The sequence below is a fragment of the Caretta caretta genome, chromosome 11, assembly GCF_965140235.1.
Source record: "Caretta caretta isolate rCarCar2 chromosome 11, rCarCar1.hap1, whole genome shotgun sequence".
Taxonomy (NCBI): domain Eukaryota; kingdom Metazoa; phylum Chordata; order Testudines; family Cheloniidae; genus Caretta; species Caretta caretta.
This window is the reverse complement of record NC_134216.1, coordinates 50,235,093-50,252,795: the sequence shown is the minus strand read 5'-3', so window position 1 is coordinate 50,252,795 and position 17,703 is coordinate 50,235,093. Positions and strand designations below refer to the sequence as shown.

The 17,703-nt window shown below is 42.3% G+C and overlaps 1 protein-coding gene across 7 annotated transcripts; it reads left to right on the top strand.

Annotated features, from left to right (window-relative positions):
- Nucleotides 1–649: 649 nt before the first annotated feature.
- ZSWIM2 (zinc finger SWIM-type containing 2) lies at nucleotides 650–16,825 on the top strand. 7 transcript variants are annotated; one of them, XM_048868831.2, is made up of 9 exons: nucleotides 650–895; nucleotides 1,105–1,181; nucleotides 4,316–4,356; nucleotides 5,512–5,731; nucleotides 6,751–7,002; nucleotides 9,834–9,918; nucleotides 11,091–11,212; nucleotides 12,315–12,468; nucleotides 15,287–16,825. In XM_048868831.2, the coding sequence occupies exons 1-9, from the start codon at nucleotides 761–763 to the stop codon at nucleotides 16,100–16,102; spliced, it is 1,902 nt and encodes a 633-aa protein (XP_048724788.1). In that variant the 5' UTR covers nucleotides 650–760; the 3' UTR covers nucleotides 16,103–16,825. The 7 variants fall into 7 exon arrangements, with proteins under 7 accessions (XP_048724788.1, XP_074974108.1, XP_048724790.1 ...); XM_075118007.1 differs by lacking the exon at nucleotides 1,105–1,181 and having other exon boundaries at nucleotides 815–895; nucleotides 5,523–5,731; XM_048868832.2 differs by lacking the exon at nucleotides 650–895 and having other exon boundaries at nucleotides 1,159–1,533.
- Nucleotides 16,826–17,703: the final 878 nt, after the last annotated feature.

Genomic DNA, 17,703 nt, shown 5'->3' with positions numbered 1-17,703 from the left:
TGTGAAAGAACACAAAATCAGATGAAAACCAAAGAATGGCAAAAACCTGGCGGGGCCGCAGCACTACGGCGGTTTGGCCTGGCCTCTGCCCCCCTCCACACAGGCCAACGCCAAACTGGAGTGGTGCTGCGACCCTGTGCACCAGCTCACAACACCGGCGTGGGAGCAGGCCCGGGCCCTGCCAGGGGAGAGCGTGGGGTGGATTTATTCGCCAGCACCCCCCGGCCGGCCCTCCTCTCCTCCGTACCTGGAGCTTTGCTTTAATCCCCCCCGCGGGGGGTGGGGGCAGGACGCCCCCCAGCCTCTTACCCCGGGGCAGGACCTGACCCGACCCATCCCCACCCCCGGGGCAGGATCTGGCCCGACGTGGGCAGGTGGTAGCACGAAATAACACGAATTTCCCGAACAATACGACGGAGCAGTCCGAGCCCCACGGAGCTGCGCGGCTCTAGACGGGAGCCCCGGGATCGAGCGCCGGGCGGAGGCCGATCCGCGGACGCCCCCGCAGCACGAACGCTCCGTGGCCTGCAAGGGCCCGCGGCTAGAAGCCGGCCGCCGCCGCGCGCCACACCAGCAATTAACGGCTCCAGCCAGTCATCGTCACCGCGTCGCTTTGCCCCCGCCCCCGCCCCGCACGGGCGCGCGCGCGCGCTGAGAAGCGCCGAATGCTCGCGGGGACGCGCCGTTTCTATGGGGACCGGCATCCACGGCAGCGGCTGCCGTTTTGGACCCTCCACCAACTGCCAGCCGGGACCCCGCCATGTCCCGGCGGCGGTGCGCGAGCGCCGGGCTGAGCTGGCAGCAGGACCAGGCGCTGGGCAGCACCATGCGCATCGTGCGGGAGCTGGGCCCCACCGGCTTCGTGCTGCGGGAGGAGGGCGGGCCCGCGCACCGGGTACGGAGAGAGGGGAGGGGGGGCGCGCGCAGGGGCGGGCTCGCTATAAGGCCCGCGGTGCCGCGCCAGCCCTGCCCGCCGCTGGGTGCTGAGTGACCCGCCGCCCCGCAGCGTCTGCCGGGGCGCCAGCCAAGGGGGCCGCGAGGTCCCTCCCGAGGCCCCCGCTCTGTTGCGCCGCGACCGACGCCGCTGTCCGTCTGTTTCCCCAGGTGCTCCTGGGGGAGCCCCACTCCTGCAGCTGCGCCACGTTCCTGAGGGAGAAGGAGCTGTGCAGCCACATCTGTTGGTAACGGCGTTGTTCCTGGGGCATCTCCCCCCTCTCCACCCCGGCTGCGGGGGCAGTGCCAGCCCTTACTCCTGCCTTTCCTCCAGGGAAGATGAAGCACTGGTGGTACAGATCAGGTGTCAAAACAGGACTTGCTGAAACAAACCCCCTTACCTCTTAACTTCGTAGTACACATGAAAGAGCAGGGAAGGAACCCAAGAATGAGGGGGCTGAATTGCTACCAATCATGTGCAATTTTCTCATTAAAGTTACCTATTTTAAATGTAGAATGGAGGGTAGAAAATTTCATTATCTTTCTGAAAGAGAGTAGTGGGAGTGAAGTTACAGACCAGTGGTCTTACTTCAGATTCAGGTAAATTACAAACCCCTCGGTTAACATCAACTGCTGGGGACCTACTAGCTGTGCTTGCTGTAAAGGAAAAGTGGTTGCTTTCTAATTTATCAGTTTGCTCTAGCACCTCTTCTTTGATACCCTGATCTCTGAGAGGACTTCATCTTTATTACCAGGAGAAAGCAGGCCTAGGATAGATATCTGCCACCTTTACTGCAAGGACTTTACTTGCAACTTTAAGGCATTTTTGACTAACCATCTCATTTTATTTAACTCTCCCCTTCTAAAGTTTCTAGAGTATTATGTTTTGGTATCTTATTTCCTCATTCCACTCAGGGTGTTGTTACTATTTAATGGCTATTTCTACTTTTTTTGAATTAATGCTTGTGTATCACATAAGACTCAAACAACAAGTTTCTCCTCATGTTTGCTCTAGAATTAACTTTTCCAAAAAGCAATCCATTAAAGCATGAAATTGTTTCTCTAAATGTTATGCCAGTGTGCAATTTAACCAATTAGATGTAGTCAATTATGTATTTCCACTCTAAGAGAATTCTTTGACTGTGAAAACAAAATAGTGGATGAAAGAGAACAGGTGGATGTAATTTTCATTTGGATTTCAAAAGTGTCCCTCACAAGAGACTCTTAAAGAAACCAAATAGATCTGGGGTAGTAGCTAAAGTACTGTCATGGATTAGAAAATGGCAAAGAAATGGGGGGAAATAGCAAAAAATAATTGGTAGTTTTGAGCTTTCAAACAACCGGCAGGGGCACAGAGGACCCCAGTTTGGATAAGACCTCATTTGTAGCTTAGCACTATAAACTTTTGTTCTTACAGTTTTAGTCCTAATATTTTCTCTCTGAAGTATTTAAGATGGCTGTTGTCCTTGAAATGTAAATGTGATGGGTTCGGTCACAAAAACTTCCTTGGGACTGTCACTTGACGTGCTGGAATGACCTCTGAGCCCATTTTCTCTGCCAGCTTCGGTCTCCAGAACCCTGCCTTGTTGAGCCAGACTTGCTAGCCTGCTGCAACACAGACCAAGGTCTGGTCCACACCCCACAAAGCTACAGACTTTAACCAAAAAGTGCTCAGCAGGTCACTTATCTCCAGCACCCAGACATCCAGCTCCCAATGGGATCCAAACCCCAAATAAATCCGTTTTACTCTATATAAAGCTTATACAGGGTAAACTCATAAATTGTCCGCCCTCTATATCACTCATAGAGAGATATGCACAGCTGTTTGCTCCCCCAGGTATTAATCGCTTACTCTGGGTTCAATAATGAACAAAAGTGATTTTATTAAGAATAAAAAGTAGGATTTAAGTAGTTTCAAGTAATAACAGATGGAACAAAGTAAGTCACCAAGCAAAATAAAGCAAAAACACACAGTCTAAGCGTAATACATTAAGAAACTGTTTACAGTTAATGTAAAATCTCACCCGCAGAGATGTTCCAATGCGCTTCTTTCACAGATTAGACTCCTTCCCAGTCTGGGCCCAATCCTCTTCCCAAGTACAGTCTTTGTTAGTTGCAGCAGACATCTTTAGGTGGAAACTAGGGGTGTTCTAATGACTGGCCGCCCTCTTTGTTCTGTTCCACCCGCTTTTATAGCTTTGGCACAAGGCGGGAATCTTTTGTCTCTCTGGGTCCCCACCTCTCCTTCTAAAAGGAAAAGCAACAAATTTAAGATGGATTCCCGTATCAGGAGATAGGTTTCAGAGTAACAGCCGTGTTAGTCTGTCTTTGCAAAAAGAAAAGGAGTACTTGTGGCACCTTAGAGACTAACCAATTTATTTGAGCATGAGCTTTCGTGAGCTACAGCTCGCTTCATCGGATGCATACCGTGGAAACTGCAGTAGATATTATATACACACAGAGACCATGAAACAATACCCCCTCCCACCCCACTGTCCTGCTGGTAATAGCTTATCTAAAATGATCATCAAGTTGGGCCATTTCCAGCACAAATCCAGGTTTTCTCACCCTCCGCCCCCCCACACACAAACTCACTCTCCTGCTGGTAATAGCCCATCCAAAGTGACCACTCTCTTCACATCTGATGAAGTGAGCTGTAGCTCACGAAAGCTCATGCTCAAATAAATTGGTTAGTCTCTAAGGTGCCACAAGTACTCCTTTTCTTTTTGCGAATACAGACTAACACGGCTGTTCCTCTGAAACATCTCTTCACAATGTGTATGATAATCAAGGTGGGTCATTTCCAGCACAAATCCAGGTTCTCTCACTCCCTCACCCCCCTCCAAAAAACCACACACACAAACTCACTCTCCTGCTGGTAATAGCTTATCAAAAGTGACCACTCTCCCTACACACTCCCTACAATACGTTCACATGTCCTTCCTGTGGGACCCCAGCTTCCATTCTTTCAGGGCTGGCCCACACGTACCCAGGAAGGTTTGCAAGTAAACAGAGCCATTTACAACCAATTGTCCTAGTCAGTGGGAGCCATCAAGATTCTAAACCACCATTAATGGCCCACATTTTGCATAATTACAATAGGACCTCAGAGTTATACCTTATATTTCTAGTTTCAGATACAATAATGATACATGCATACAAATAGGATGAATACACTCAGATTATAAGCTTTGTAATGATACCTTACAAGAGACCTTTTGCCTAAAGCATATTCCAGTTACTCATAAGCATATTCACACTCATAAGCATATTTCCGTAAAACATTATGGAGTGCAACGTCACAGTAAAGTTGAAAGTAATAGCCAGTAGTTAGCTTTAGTTGACTTCCACAAGCTGATGGTTATTTTATTATCATTGTTAGGATATTGTTGAAAAAATTCAAAATTCCAAGAAACCATGAATGTAAGTATAATTATTTTTGCTTGCTTGTTTTATCTTGCATATAGAGTTTAAAGGCAAAGTTCTCTGGAGGTTGGATAAGCTCAGCTTTTAGATCAATGATTGTTTTCCCTTAACTAGCATACCAACATTTTTATGCTTTGGGGCATTTTCAGAATTCTGAAACATGATACCTTTTTCCTATCTGACAGGTTTCAGAGGAACAGCCGTGTTAGTCTGTATTCGCAAAAAGAAAAGGAGTACTTGTGGCACCTTAGAGACTAACCAATTTATTTGAGCATGAGCTTTCGTGAGCTACAGCTCACTTCATCAGATGCATACCGTGGAAACTGCAGCAGACTTTATATATACACAGAGAATATTCTCTATATATTATAATATATATTATATATAATATATAATATATATTCTCTGTGTATATATAAAGTCTGCTGCAGTTTCCACGGTATGCATCTGATGAAGTGAGCTGTAGCTCACGAAAGCTCATGCTCAAATAAATTGGTTAGTCTCTAAGGTGCCACAAGTACTCCTTTTCTTTTTCCTATCTGTAATACTGCTGCTAAAGGTACAACTGTAAAGTACTTAAAGAAAAATCTAGTCATTTGCAACACTTTCAGGGCCTTAGAGTAGAAGATCATGTGATTTAATAAAGCACTTATCCCACTCAGAGTATCCTAAAACATTTTCAGATCCAAGTACTTCATTGATTTGGCAAACATATAATCCATTTTGCACTTGGACAGATTCTGCACGGCACCTAGTACTACTCATTACAGTAAGTGAAACTCCCTTCTAGCCATGTTTGTGCCACACAGATTCTGGGGGTGATGGGTCTCCTGGAATAAATTAATAGCTGCAGTTTTGGGTTGCTTCTGATCATAGCTAATACATATACACCACCATATTTTGGTGCTGTTTCAGGAAACTTGACTTGAGTTGTACAGAAAAACCTTTGAACCAATTTTGCCATAAAGATCAGATTTAGATGTGAAGTTGTACAAAACTATCATTACAAATTGCAAATGAGAAATGAAGATTTACAACATTTCTGGCAGTAGAAGCACTGACAGAGTTATGATTTAGCCTGACAGTTATTATAGCTGAGTATTAGTAAATGTAAAATTTTTGCCAAAGAGCTTTAATCTGAGTTTTCTATAGATGCTTTTCAGCTGGGTCTTCTGGAAGGAGAGATCAATGACATGCTTCAGGGATTACAGCAAGAACAGACCCTCCCCCCAAGAGCAAACACTCTCTCCACCAAAACATTTCAGAAAGAGGATGATGGATACATTAATCAGAAAGAAATTGATGCAGAGGCTGTCTGTCCTATTTGCCAGGAAGAGCTACTAAAGAAAATGTTTCCCATCACTTACTGCAGGTTAGATATATAGTTTTTCTAGTTTGTTTTCATGGTGGAAACTCAGAAAATGTTTGTTATATTAGCTAGTGATAGCAAGTTTCTACACAATTAATGTTGCAGGGGTCCCATTGGAGGGCTGGTCTTGACATGTAAAAATCATAATTTTAAATAGTTAATTTTTACCGATGGCTTTTTTTTTTTATAAATGCTCTTTGAAACAAAGCAGTAGTAGTGCATGACTTTTGCATTGTAGCTGAAAAACTATTGTATTAATGATACTGGATTTTCTAAATGTTTATGGACAGGGTACAGTAATTGATGCCTGTTTCAGACCTTGTCTATTCTCTACAGTTTTGTCGACAAAAGTCAGCTTTCGTCGACAAAACAGTGGAAGTGTACACCCTGACATGCTCCTCCTGCTGATGTAACTCCCCTGCTATGCAGACATAATAAAAGCACCTCAACAAGAGTCGTAGGACTTATGTCAGTGTAGTTAAGATGCTGCAGTGTCTGTGTAGACACTGAGTTCCTTACATTGGCTGTCATTCTTGTCAATTTCATGAAATTGACAAGAAAGCTGGCTCCTGGCTCCCCAGCCAGACTGCTGCCCTGTCTCCACTCCAAGCTGGGTTGCTTCCTGGCTCCCTGTTCCTCGCTGGGAATTCTGCTGCCCCTTGGGGTCCTGGCTCCCCGCTCCCCACCAGGAGCATGGCAGCTGACCAGATTCTAGGCACGAATATCCCCATCAAAGCCGAGAAACCCCTGTTGTCTGCCCCTGTCCCGTCCCTGCTCCCAGCTGAGAGCATGGAAGCAAGAAGGACTCCCAGTGGGGAGCTTCATGGAGCTGAGACCCCTGACTCTCAGTCCTCCACATTGCCCCTCTTCAGTTGGTGGAAGCACTTCTGCTGAGGACATGCACCACTGACAGAAGGAAGGTAGTGTGGACATCAGCCACTGCCGTAATTAATGTCGTGGCTGTAAGTTGACCTAAAATAGGTTGACTTAAGATTGTATAGACATAACCTTACTTTTTGTAGGTACAGCTGTGGAAACAACGTTCACATCACATGCATGAAGATTTGGGCTGATCACCAGGGTGAATTGGAGAGTGACTCTGTGGTGAAGTGTCCCCTCTGTAGAGAAGAATTTGCACCATTAAAGCTCATTTTAGAAGAATTCAGAAACTCCACTCAGCTTGTGACTGCAGCAGAGAAAGAGAGACTTGACAAACACCTTGGACTCCCCTGTAATAACTGCAGAGCATTTCCAGTTGAGGGAAAATGCTACAAGTATGTACTTTTAAAACACTTCTAGTTTAACGTACAATTCCTTGTAACAACCTATACTTCACTACTTATTCCCCTTTGTCTTTATTATAACCAAACAATGTTTCTCTGTGAGTTAGATGACTTTGGTTCAAGTCTGATTATACACTCAACCCCTTGGTGCTGATTTCTGGTCAATTTACATTACAGTGATCAGTGTAACAGACTCCTAATGGGATCTTTAGCTCAATGATGTATGAGGTTGAGTCAGCACCTCAGAATTCCTTAGTGTAATGCATTTCATCTGAAGACTTATGGCTATATCCACTGAAACACACAAATAACTTTACTCACACAAGATGTTGCATTGCCAGTGATGAGAGTAAAATTATTTGTGTTTGCAGTGGTGTTGTAGATGTGTTTGTGCCAAGATATTAGAGAGACAAGGTGGGTGAGGACACACAGGGTTCCAGAAGGTGCAGTCCAGGGAGGGGTTGTCATCTCTTACCCTTTAACCCACAATGCCTTGCCACTGTAGATCCCAGTTTGGGATGTTCACAGCCAGCAACAAGCATGCAGGTCAAGTGTCTGTGCACTACGCAGCCAGCCCTGGTTGAGGAACTCAGCAGCCTGTTGACGGCCCCTCTCTGGCTTCCACAAGTCTTGGTTAAGACCAAGGTGACCCCAATACATGCCCAGTCCCAAATTTTCCTCAAACCATGAACTCTGCAATGTCTAGCCCTCTCCTGGACAGTTCAGAGAAATAATAAGGTTTGTTTGTTCCTTTAAAGAAACAAAAGCACATCACAGCTTGTTTACTGGGGTAAATACACCATTCCCTGCAAACACATCACTAAGTTGGTTTATAATAAATTGATTTTATTTTTTAATAATAGGACAAAGGTTAAATGACACCAAGTAAAAGGAATAAAGTCAGAAAGGGTTAGGCCTGGTCTACACTACAGAGTTAGGTCAACGTAAGGCAGCTTATATCAACCTAACTTTATAAGGATCTACACTACAATGTTCCTCCTGCCAATTTAACTCGCCTGCTGTGGCAATGTACTAACACCACGTCTGCAAGAGGCGTAGAGATTAGATCAATGTAGTTAGGTCAACACACTGTCCATGTAAGACACTGCATTGCTTACATTGCCTGTTGCTGCCTTTGACAGCCCAAGCCCCACCACCCCACCTAGGACAGACGGCCAGGGCTCTGGCTTTCAGTGCCCCACAATGCCCCACTTTAGTCCGTGCAAGCACTCCTGGTGAGGACACACACTGCCTACAGAAGGGCAGAGTGTGGACATCAAGAGCCAATTTAATTACTACAGTGGCTGTAGGTCGACCTAACTTAAGTCGACTTAATTTTATAGCATAGACATGCCCTTAAAAGAAAAAAAAATCTGAAAACACATCTAAAACTTTAATCTAGCTAGGTACAGGCTTTGTTCAAGACAGTTGTCTCTCACCAGTATTCTTCTCAGTTATGACTGACTTTTTCCTCAGTCTGGACCTTTCACAGAAGTACAAGATGCTGTCTACCCTTGTCTTCCTAGGTGAAGGATCTTTGCCTAAGCCCATTTCTCACCTATTTTCAGTTTCCAGAGACTTCAACCCCTCCTTGGTTGAAGGACTCATCTTTCTCATCTTGAAAAAGCACTGGCCCCTTGTCTGTCTAGTGATGGATGCTCTGTGTAGCTCCACAGCTTGTCTGTTTCACCAACAGAAATTGATCCACTAAAAGATTTGCTGGACAGCTTGCCTGTCTCAAATTATTCATGTAATTGTTTGCCAAATCAGGGTCATTGTGCTGACTAGTTGCTTTTTCCTTTAGATCAGCTGTACTGAGAATTGCATCAAGGTCAAATGTACCAAAGCTATGTTGAACCATTTGTGTTTTAAATGAAATACTGTTCCGCTAGAATCTTCTTTTCAATAAATATAGACAGCCATCAAGTTATTTATTTTAAAAAGTGATTGTTCAACCCAAAATCACCTTTGGAAAATATTTTGCCCATCCTCCCATGCAGCATGTGGCCACAAGGTTTGCTTTTTCCCTCCCCCCTTGCCCTTCTTACTGAGAAGAGCATCCTCCAGGATTCCTTCATCTTGAATTACTTCTTGAACAGTAAAAAGAAAAGGAGTACTTGTGGCACCTTAAAGACTAACCAGTTTATTTGAGCATCCGATGAAGTGAGCTGTAGCTCACGAAAGTTTATGCTCAAATAAATTGGTTAGTCTCTACAGTGCCACAAGTACTTCTTTTCTTTTTGCGAATACAGACTAACATGGCTGCTACTCTGAAACCTTCTTGAACAGTGTGCATGTGCCACTTCATCATGAGCTTTAGTATACTTAGGAGAAAAATACAGAAATGTTGCTGTACAGCAAGCTGAAGGAATGTATATGGGTTTTCTCCTTCAAGTATAGAATCCACCAATGGTTTTTTCTTTAGCAGACCCCTAAAACACTTTGAATGGAGGTACAGGACCCCTTTGGAAAGTTAAGATATAGTTCACGGACACCCAGGGGTCTGCAGACCACAGGTTGAAAACCACTGTTGTGTTGTAATGACAACTTTTCGCTGACCCCATTGAATTAGTCTGTGGACCCCCGCAACACTGGCATACACTATTCACTTTTGTATAAAATTCAGCCAGAAAGAAAGCAACAGGTTTTATTTTCTAAAAACTTTCACTGGTGAAATGGGCTTGAGTTTGGATAATTTTATACTGTAATATGGGACTTCCTGATACTAAATAGTAGAATTTTCTACAAAGGTTTTTCATACATTAATAAGTTCTCCTAAACTTAACATTCCACTCCAACTACCTTATATTTTTGTTTTTTAGGTGCACTGAGTGTAGTGAATATCACCTATGCCATGAATGCTTCACTAGCGTTTGCCATCCTCCACATGTTTTCACCTTTCGACAGGTACAGAACTATATTTTATTGCATCATATCCAAAGCTCTCTAATGGTCAGACATAGAAAACATTTTATGTGGGAATGTAAAGCTGATCTTGTTTTTTAAAAATAAAAACCACTGTTACAATGACTGGGATTACTTGTGATGGACTGTAGACCACTATGAAATACTTAAATAGTGAGGAAGGAGTAGAACCATAAACTGAAATGATACTTCAAAATAGGCTCAATTGTGGGGGTGAGGAAGACAACATGACAGCTGCCTCTGTACTATTTGTCTTCTGTCTTGCTCTGGACCTTTCAAATTACTCTGCAGAACCTGGGAACAGACAGATAATGGGTCATTTCGGGGCTGGGGGACTGAATGCCGTCATCCCCTCTCCTGGCCCTCATATCCAGTGGTATTTTCTATAAAAAAAATACAGAACCATACTGTATTAACTTCTTGGAGCCCCACTCCATGGTAGGATCACCCTTTTAAAAATGCTCAGGACAGCCACTAGCTGGAGGAGCCCAGTCAGCATAGCTATATTGGAACCATAGTGTCAGGGGAGTGCTGGGAGCACAGACCTAGATCTAAGGCATGCGGTTATCACTGTCATCTAGCTTGGCCTTCCACTGTGCCCTACCCCAGGATCTAAAAGTCTTGGGCCGTGATCTAGCCTATTATCAGTTGGTGCATTTCCATAGTTAACTAATTTTTACATCATTAACTCACTGTGTAGAGTCAAGGCACAAACCATGTGAATGAGGATTGCCATAGGTTCAATGACAGGTTCAAGTGTATACATTTGATTTTTCTGCAGCTTTGCTTCTAAAGACCCAGAAATATTAACTCTTCAAGTTTACCATCCATAAGGATAAGTTTGTTTGGGTTTTTTTGTTTGTTAGACATAAGGGCCAAGATTGTCCTCACTGTTGTGAAAGACAGCACAGCACTTCAGAGCTTTTGCAAAACCTCATACAACAAGAGTGTCTTTTAAAATACAGGGACTTCAGTCAGAATGGCGATTAATCTGTTTTTGTTGCTACAGAAAAAATTTGTTAAATTGTTCATGGTTTTGTAAATCATGAAAAGAGAAACTCATATTTTGGCTACTGAAAATTGGAGGTCTTTTTCTCAATTACTTATTGCACCATATTCTGTGATCTTTCATTAGCTCTTTCTGTATTCAACAGAAGAGAAATCAGAGGTGGAGGTCACTTGACCAAGTTTCACAATTGTCAACTCCAGGAGGAAATTTAAAAAGCATTAATCCAGGCAGTAATTCTAAAGAAAAGATGTTACATCTTCAGGAGAAGTAAGATAAAAAAAATTTCATACTATTTAATGTAATCAATTTCAACATTCTTTAAAAACAATTTTTTTCCAATTCATTAATATTTACTTTTGTTTATAGAAATGATCCTGTAAAGGGTAACAGGAAATGCTTTAGAGAAACCAGATGTGTATTAACTTTGTATCTTCTTAATCTTGTTAAAATAAAATTTTAAATGCACCTTGCAAGTGAGTGCGGTTCTTCTCACCTGTGTTTAGAGACTAATGGCTTGAGCCTTGGAAAAACATTTGAAACCGTCACATTATGAACTAACCTTTGAATAGCTGTAACAAAATCTTCCAGCAAAAAGCAAAAGCTATGCATTTAAAAAATTTAATGTGTTTGTGGAATTTCTGAATGGAAAGAGAAAGTACCAGCAATATCATAAGAAAACCTTATGAAAATAGGCTTACCAGCCGGGTTTGCAGATGAAAAAGATTTGGATAAATATGAGTTGAATTGATGTGCTTATTGAAATCAAACTCTTTGCAGTTCATTGATAACTAAGAGCTAGCATTGTACCTCTTTGTACTAGAACAGAATAGTGCTGTAGTGCACTGTCTGCAACAGGATCCATACATGTAAACAAAATCTGTGTACACCTCACAGAAAGTCTTAGTGAGGAAGTATAGCCTTGTGGTTAAGACACTAGCCTGGGCCTCAGAACATAAGGATTAATTTCCGGGCTCAGCACAAGCTCCCTATGTGACCTTGAGCAACTCACTTGACCCCTTTTGTGCCTTGGTTCTCCCAGAAATAAAAAGGAGATTATAATATTTCAACCAAAAGTTATAGGCTTGATGCAAGAATTACTTGAGTGAAATTCTCTCACCTGTATAACCCAGAAGGTCAGACTAGATTATCATAATGGCCTCTTTTCTGCGGAGAGTAAGGGTCCACTGATGATGGTTTTCTAGCAAGATCAGGGCCTCAGTAATAGTGGTCAAACACATTAATCTATTGAACCATCAGCCTGTAAAGTGATAGTCCCATCACCAAAACTAGCCTGCCATTTTGAAAGTTTCAGTTTCTATTGCTATTTTCCTACTATGTACTAAAAACATGTTCTGTATTTTCTGTTTAGATCCAGTTGCATCCCAAAGCACATTGTAAAATCTTTACCTGTGATGTGGATTAGAAAACATAGCAACTTTCTTGCTCCAGGTCTCCAATGTAGGCTCTGCTTGAAGATCTTTTGCCTTGGTCAGTGTGCAAGACTCTTGCCATGTAATCACAAGGTAGAGAAAACTAAAGGCTCTAAATTTTACTGAACCCAAAACCCAATGTTCATTCCAAAATCTCACTGTTAGCCTGTGTGTTCATGCTTGTGGTTCAGCTCTTTAACATAGTCTAGACACTTATTATTCTCTTCTGCAAAGTTGATGAAAATGTAAGCATTGGAGGGAATATGTGAAGTATTCTGTATGCAGGGTTGTTGTAGTCGTGTCAGTCCCAGGATATTCGAGACAAGGTGGGTGAGGTAATCTTTTATTCTTCAACTTCTGTTGGTGAGAGAGAAGCTTTCGTGCCTACACAGAGCTTTTCTTCATCTCTGGGAAAGCTTACTCAAGCTATGTCTCCACTACAGCTTATGTCGGCATAAAAACGTCACTCAGGGGTATGAATAAGTTCTCTCCCATCAGCTTAGAGCATCTGCACTAGCAGCGTTACAGCAGCCCAGCTGCATCGGTGCAGGTGCGCTGCTGTCAGCTCTGTAGTGTAGCCGTAGCCTCAGTGTCACAACTATATACAGGATGGAACAGATCGTTTAATATAAGTAATTAATATATTTCAAGGAAACATTCAGGGTGAAGTGGGCCGTAACACCTTTCCAGTCATAGGGAGGAAAGGAAGGGGGGGGAACAGCTGCGGGGGGAAGAGTCAGTGGGCTATAGATTGTTGTAATAAACCATAAATTACAACAGTTACGCCCAGCCTTATAGTCAGAAGCAATCTCCCCACAGACCAGGACACACCAACTCAAAGGGGCACCACACCCTTCCAGAACAGATGCAAAACCTGCAGACATATCTCCACTGCTACAATGATTAACACCCCCCACAACACACCTTTCACGATCCATGGGTTCTACACATGTCTATCACAACATGTAGTGTATCTCATCCAGTGCACTAAATGCCTCTATAGCTACTATGTGGGTGAAACCAGACAATCACTACACTTTCAAATGAACTTGCACAGGAAAATGATAAAAGACAAAACTACCACGTCCCCTACGGGTGAACACTTTTCACAAAGCGATCACTCTAAATCTGACCTCTTTGTCCTCTTCCTCAAAGGAAACCTGTACAACACTTTCAAAAGACGAGCCTGGGAGCTTCAATTCATAAATCTTTGCTAGACACTAAAAATCATGGACTGAATAGAAATACTGGATTTATGACTTATTACAAGAATATATAACCTACTAACAACTTCCTCCCAGTAGTTCTCTCCTTCCTTTCCATGCTATGACTGGAGGGGTGCTAATCGCCCACTTCACCTTGAATGGTCCCTTGAAATACGTGTTAACTACTTATGTTAAACAATATGTTCCGTCTTGTATTTAGCTGTGACACTGAGGCCAGGACTACATTACGCACTTACTTTGGAATAACTGTGTCGCTCAGGGCTGTGAAAAATCCACCCCCCTGAGCGACGTAGTTATACCAACATTAACTCCCCCATCCCCTGTGTAGACAGTGCTGTGTTAGTGGGAGAGCTTCTCTCGCCGACATAGCTACCGCTTCTCATGGAGGTGGAGTTATTAAGCTGACGGGAGAGCACTGTCCCACCAGCTTAAAGCATCTTCACCAGAAGTGCTACAGCAGGGCAGTTGCACTGATACAAGTTTGTAGTGTAGACCTAACCTGAGTACATTTCCAAGACCTGAAGAAGAGTCCTGTGTAAGCTCAAAAGCTTGTTTCTCTCACCAATAGCAGTTGATCAAATAAAAGATATTACCTCACCGACCTTGTCTTTCTAATATCTTGGGACCGACACAGCTACAACACAGCAACCCAAGTTAAAAAGCAGAATTGACAGGTCTTCACTGCTATTTCAACCCAAGTTAGGATTTTTTTTTTTTCCTGCAGTGAAGACATACCCCGTGAGCAAATTCCTTTTCTCCTTTGGAGGGAGGAACATCTCTGACCTGTGCTCTGAGGGGTTTCCTGAAATGGAACCTATAGTATTTCCTGACTTTGGAGTGCTTAGCTTTGCAACCTTAGAGTTCTCTCAATATACATTTGTAGAAAGGAGCTTCACTCCTCTGAACTCAGATGTCTTGCAACAAATTGTCAAACATTTTTGTAAATGCCATGGTTTGGGACTACCTATTTGATTAGACCACTCTAATACCCTACCGCGTGCATTATAAGTAGGCTGCAGGAGAAGTCCCTTCCCTTCTCCAGCACACCTTAGGAAGCCCATAGAAGACATCCTTTTTCGGATTTGCATAACTGCTGGGGATCTTCTAGTTTACTAACATGATGAACTATTTTTACAGCAATTCACACCATCCTGTAAAAAGAAAAGCCAGTGTTGCCTGAAAGTACACAAACAAATATTAATCTAAACATCTATAGTTAGTATCTTTTATAGATTTCTAGAAAGAGTGCAAGTGAAGTGCCAGGAGAATTAGGCTAAAAGAAAAATACTGAAGTCAACATTGAATCTGTAGATCAGTGAGCATAGGTGCAACTATTTTCTTCAAGGGAGGTAATTAAAATGTATTTGAAATCTGAAGCACATCAATAAATGTATTGATTTACAGCAGCCAATCCAAGTTGATGTAAGGCATTTTCCATAGTAAACTAGAGTTGGGACTTTTTACATGAAAGGAATATGCCAATTATACACTAATGTAGCTCCAGTGAAGGTACTTCTGGTTTATAATGGTAAGAGAGAAGAATCTGACTCCTTAGAATATCCTTTCTGCATGCAAGAATAATTACTTCTGTAGTATTCTTCCAAGTTGGATTAATTATTATTATTATATTGTTGATAATTATCAGGACACAGCTCCATGTATCTTAACTGACTCTCTTTTTTAAGTTCCACAGAGAATGTATTGACAACTGGTTATTGCACCAAAAAAATGCATGTCCTATTGATGGATATATTGTGTATAATCCATTAACCTGGAAGGATATATCAGCCATTCGTAATGTCAGTCAGCCAGGATCTCAAACAAATACTACCAAACTTGTAAAGCAGATGGAACCAGAGCTTTTCATACCTGGAATTGGATTGTTCTTCAAGCAAACACTGTTAGGCCATACACTTGAAAAATCTCAAGATAGCCTCCAGAGACTTCATAACAATAAAGATCCACCACATTCTCAACAGGGTTTAACTTTAAATGGTTTAAGCTACTTTCATTTAGGAGATTCTGATTCTAGTCAGCACAACATTGATAGAAATTTAAGTCTACAGTTTTCCAGGCATGGTAAGGATTTAGCTCATAAGCCTTTCCAGAAAATACTCTCTCAAAAATCCTATTCTGTTACATCTAGTAAAGATGCAATTTCTAATGGTACGAGAGGCTTAAATGGAACTTGTACCAATAAAGAGAAAGGAGCAAAAGTGTACCACGCTGACCATGCTAACCCAAACAAAGTAGTTGCTTTTGAAGACAGGAATAACCATGAAATTTCAGCATGTGTAAGATTTCCTGGGAAATTGAACTTTGAGGATAATTTGGGGAGTACAATTGGCTTTATGTTTCCAAAAAGGGACAATAAGTGTGTGGGAAAAGCCAGACAGCAAAAAAGGCTTCTAGCAAGACCACCTAAGCATAAGCCTCTGAGTCTTAAAACTTCAGAAGTAGCTTTATTAATGGAAGGAATTCCACTGAACAACAAGTCATAATATAAAGAATGTATGAAATATTTAGAAAACAGCTATATTTTTATAGTTTTAAACTCATGCTTTTTGTCTGAGTTTTTATTTTCCATTAGTGTATTCCCAAGAGGCTGTTTCTACCAAGTTTAAAGGTCCTTTACACCACTGGACTGGCTTAATGGAGTCCGAGAATCAGCTCTAATAACTAAGCGGAGGTGAATAAAGTTAAGCTGAAAGCTGAAATATTTATTGCAAAAACACTAATAATTTTAAAAAAAACTTACAGCTCTTAGTTGGCTAGTCAAAGATATAATAGAATTTCTGAGAGAACAGGAAAGACTTACACGTTACAATATTGAAATAAAATATTCAAATTTTAACTGAGACTACAAAGTGGGCTTCAGAGTACTGTAAAGTAAGCAGATTTGACATACACATCTCACACTAAATATAGGAATCCACAATGCTATTTTTAGTTGCTTTTCAGAGTAGAATCACACCATTAAAGAACAATCAAAGTTTGATGCACCATTTTTTAACCTCCAATTAACTTCTTCCAAAAAAAGGGGAACTTAATATGTTTGAGAGGCTGCAGGGGGCCAAATATCAGGGTCTTTAATTTATCTGAAATTAATTGGAGCAAGTAGTTTATCTAGTTATATCAAATTATGTCCAACTAGTATTTACATATTGCTGAAATACTAAGACTGACCCTGTCATTTTCAATAAAAAAAGATTTAACACAAAGAACCTATTTATAATATTGAATTATATTAAAGCCATTCTTTCTCTGCTGACATTCTAACTCTTTTCCTATACATTTCCATTGATGTAAAAACAATATAGAAGACATATTATGGTTAAATGACAACTCATTTTCTAAAAGTTGGTGGGCTGCTATCTGACATCGGACAAGGAGCTCTTGGGTAATTTAACAAAAATTGCATTCATTTTCAGAGTACAGACCAAAGGAAAAGAGTCTGTCATCTGAGGAGTAAATTTTTAAGATAATACATAGGAATTTAGCCACACAACTCCCATTAACCTTAGTGTATGTCTGCATCCCTGTGTATTGTACTGTCACAGGGCAGGTACATCCTGTCAGGGTACTGGGTCACATATGGACAGAAGAAAGGGAAAGGCTGTATAGCAGTCAGTTAGGTCCCACATTAGTGACCCTGACTGTAAACTGGGGTAGTAGGGCCTAGTGGCCGGAGTCAATAAAGCAGCCCTCCCACTCAGGGCAGCGTGGTCTAATAGCCCAAGTCAAGAGCGTAGCCCTTCTACTTAGGGCAGTATGGCCAAATAGCCCAAGTCAATAGCACGGGCCTCCTGCTCAGGACAGCATAGCCTAATAACCAGAGTCAATAACGCAGTCCTTCTACTCAGGACAGAGTAGCTTAAGGGCCAGAGTCAATAAATGTGTCCACTTCTGGGGTACCCTGTGGCTTACTGGCTTGTTGGGGAAGTGGGGTGCCACCTAGGGTTATGTGGCGCCCAGGGTAGGGGGACTTGGGCCCTCCCTGCTCCTCTACGTCCCAGCCCATGGCTCTGGCAGTGATCGGAGTGCTCACCACCAAGTCAGCGGGGATCCTCCCAAAGCATGCTGGCCAGTTCCCTGGTTCACT

Coding starts and splice junctions, on each gene's coding strand:
- ZSWIM2 (XM_048868831.2), top strand. CDS start 761: ATGTCCCGGCGGCGGTGCGCGAGCGCCGGGCTGAGCTGGCAGCAGGAC. Junction 896..1,104: donor AGGGCGGGCCCGCGCACCGG/GTACGGAGAGAG, acceptor CTGTTTCCCCAG/GTGCTCCTGGGGGAGCCCCA. Junction 9,919..11,090: donor ATGTTTTCACCTTTCGACAG/GTACAGAACTAT, acceptor TGTATTCAACAG/AAGAGAAATCAGAGGTGGAG.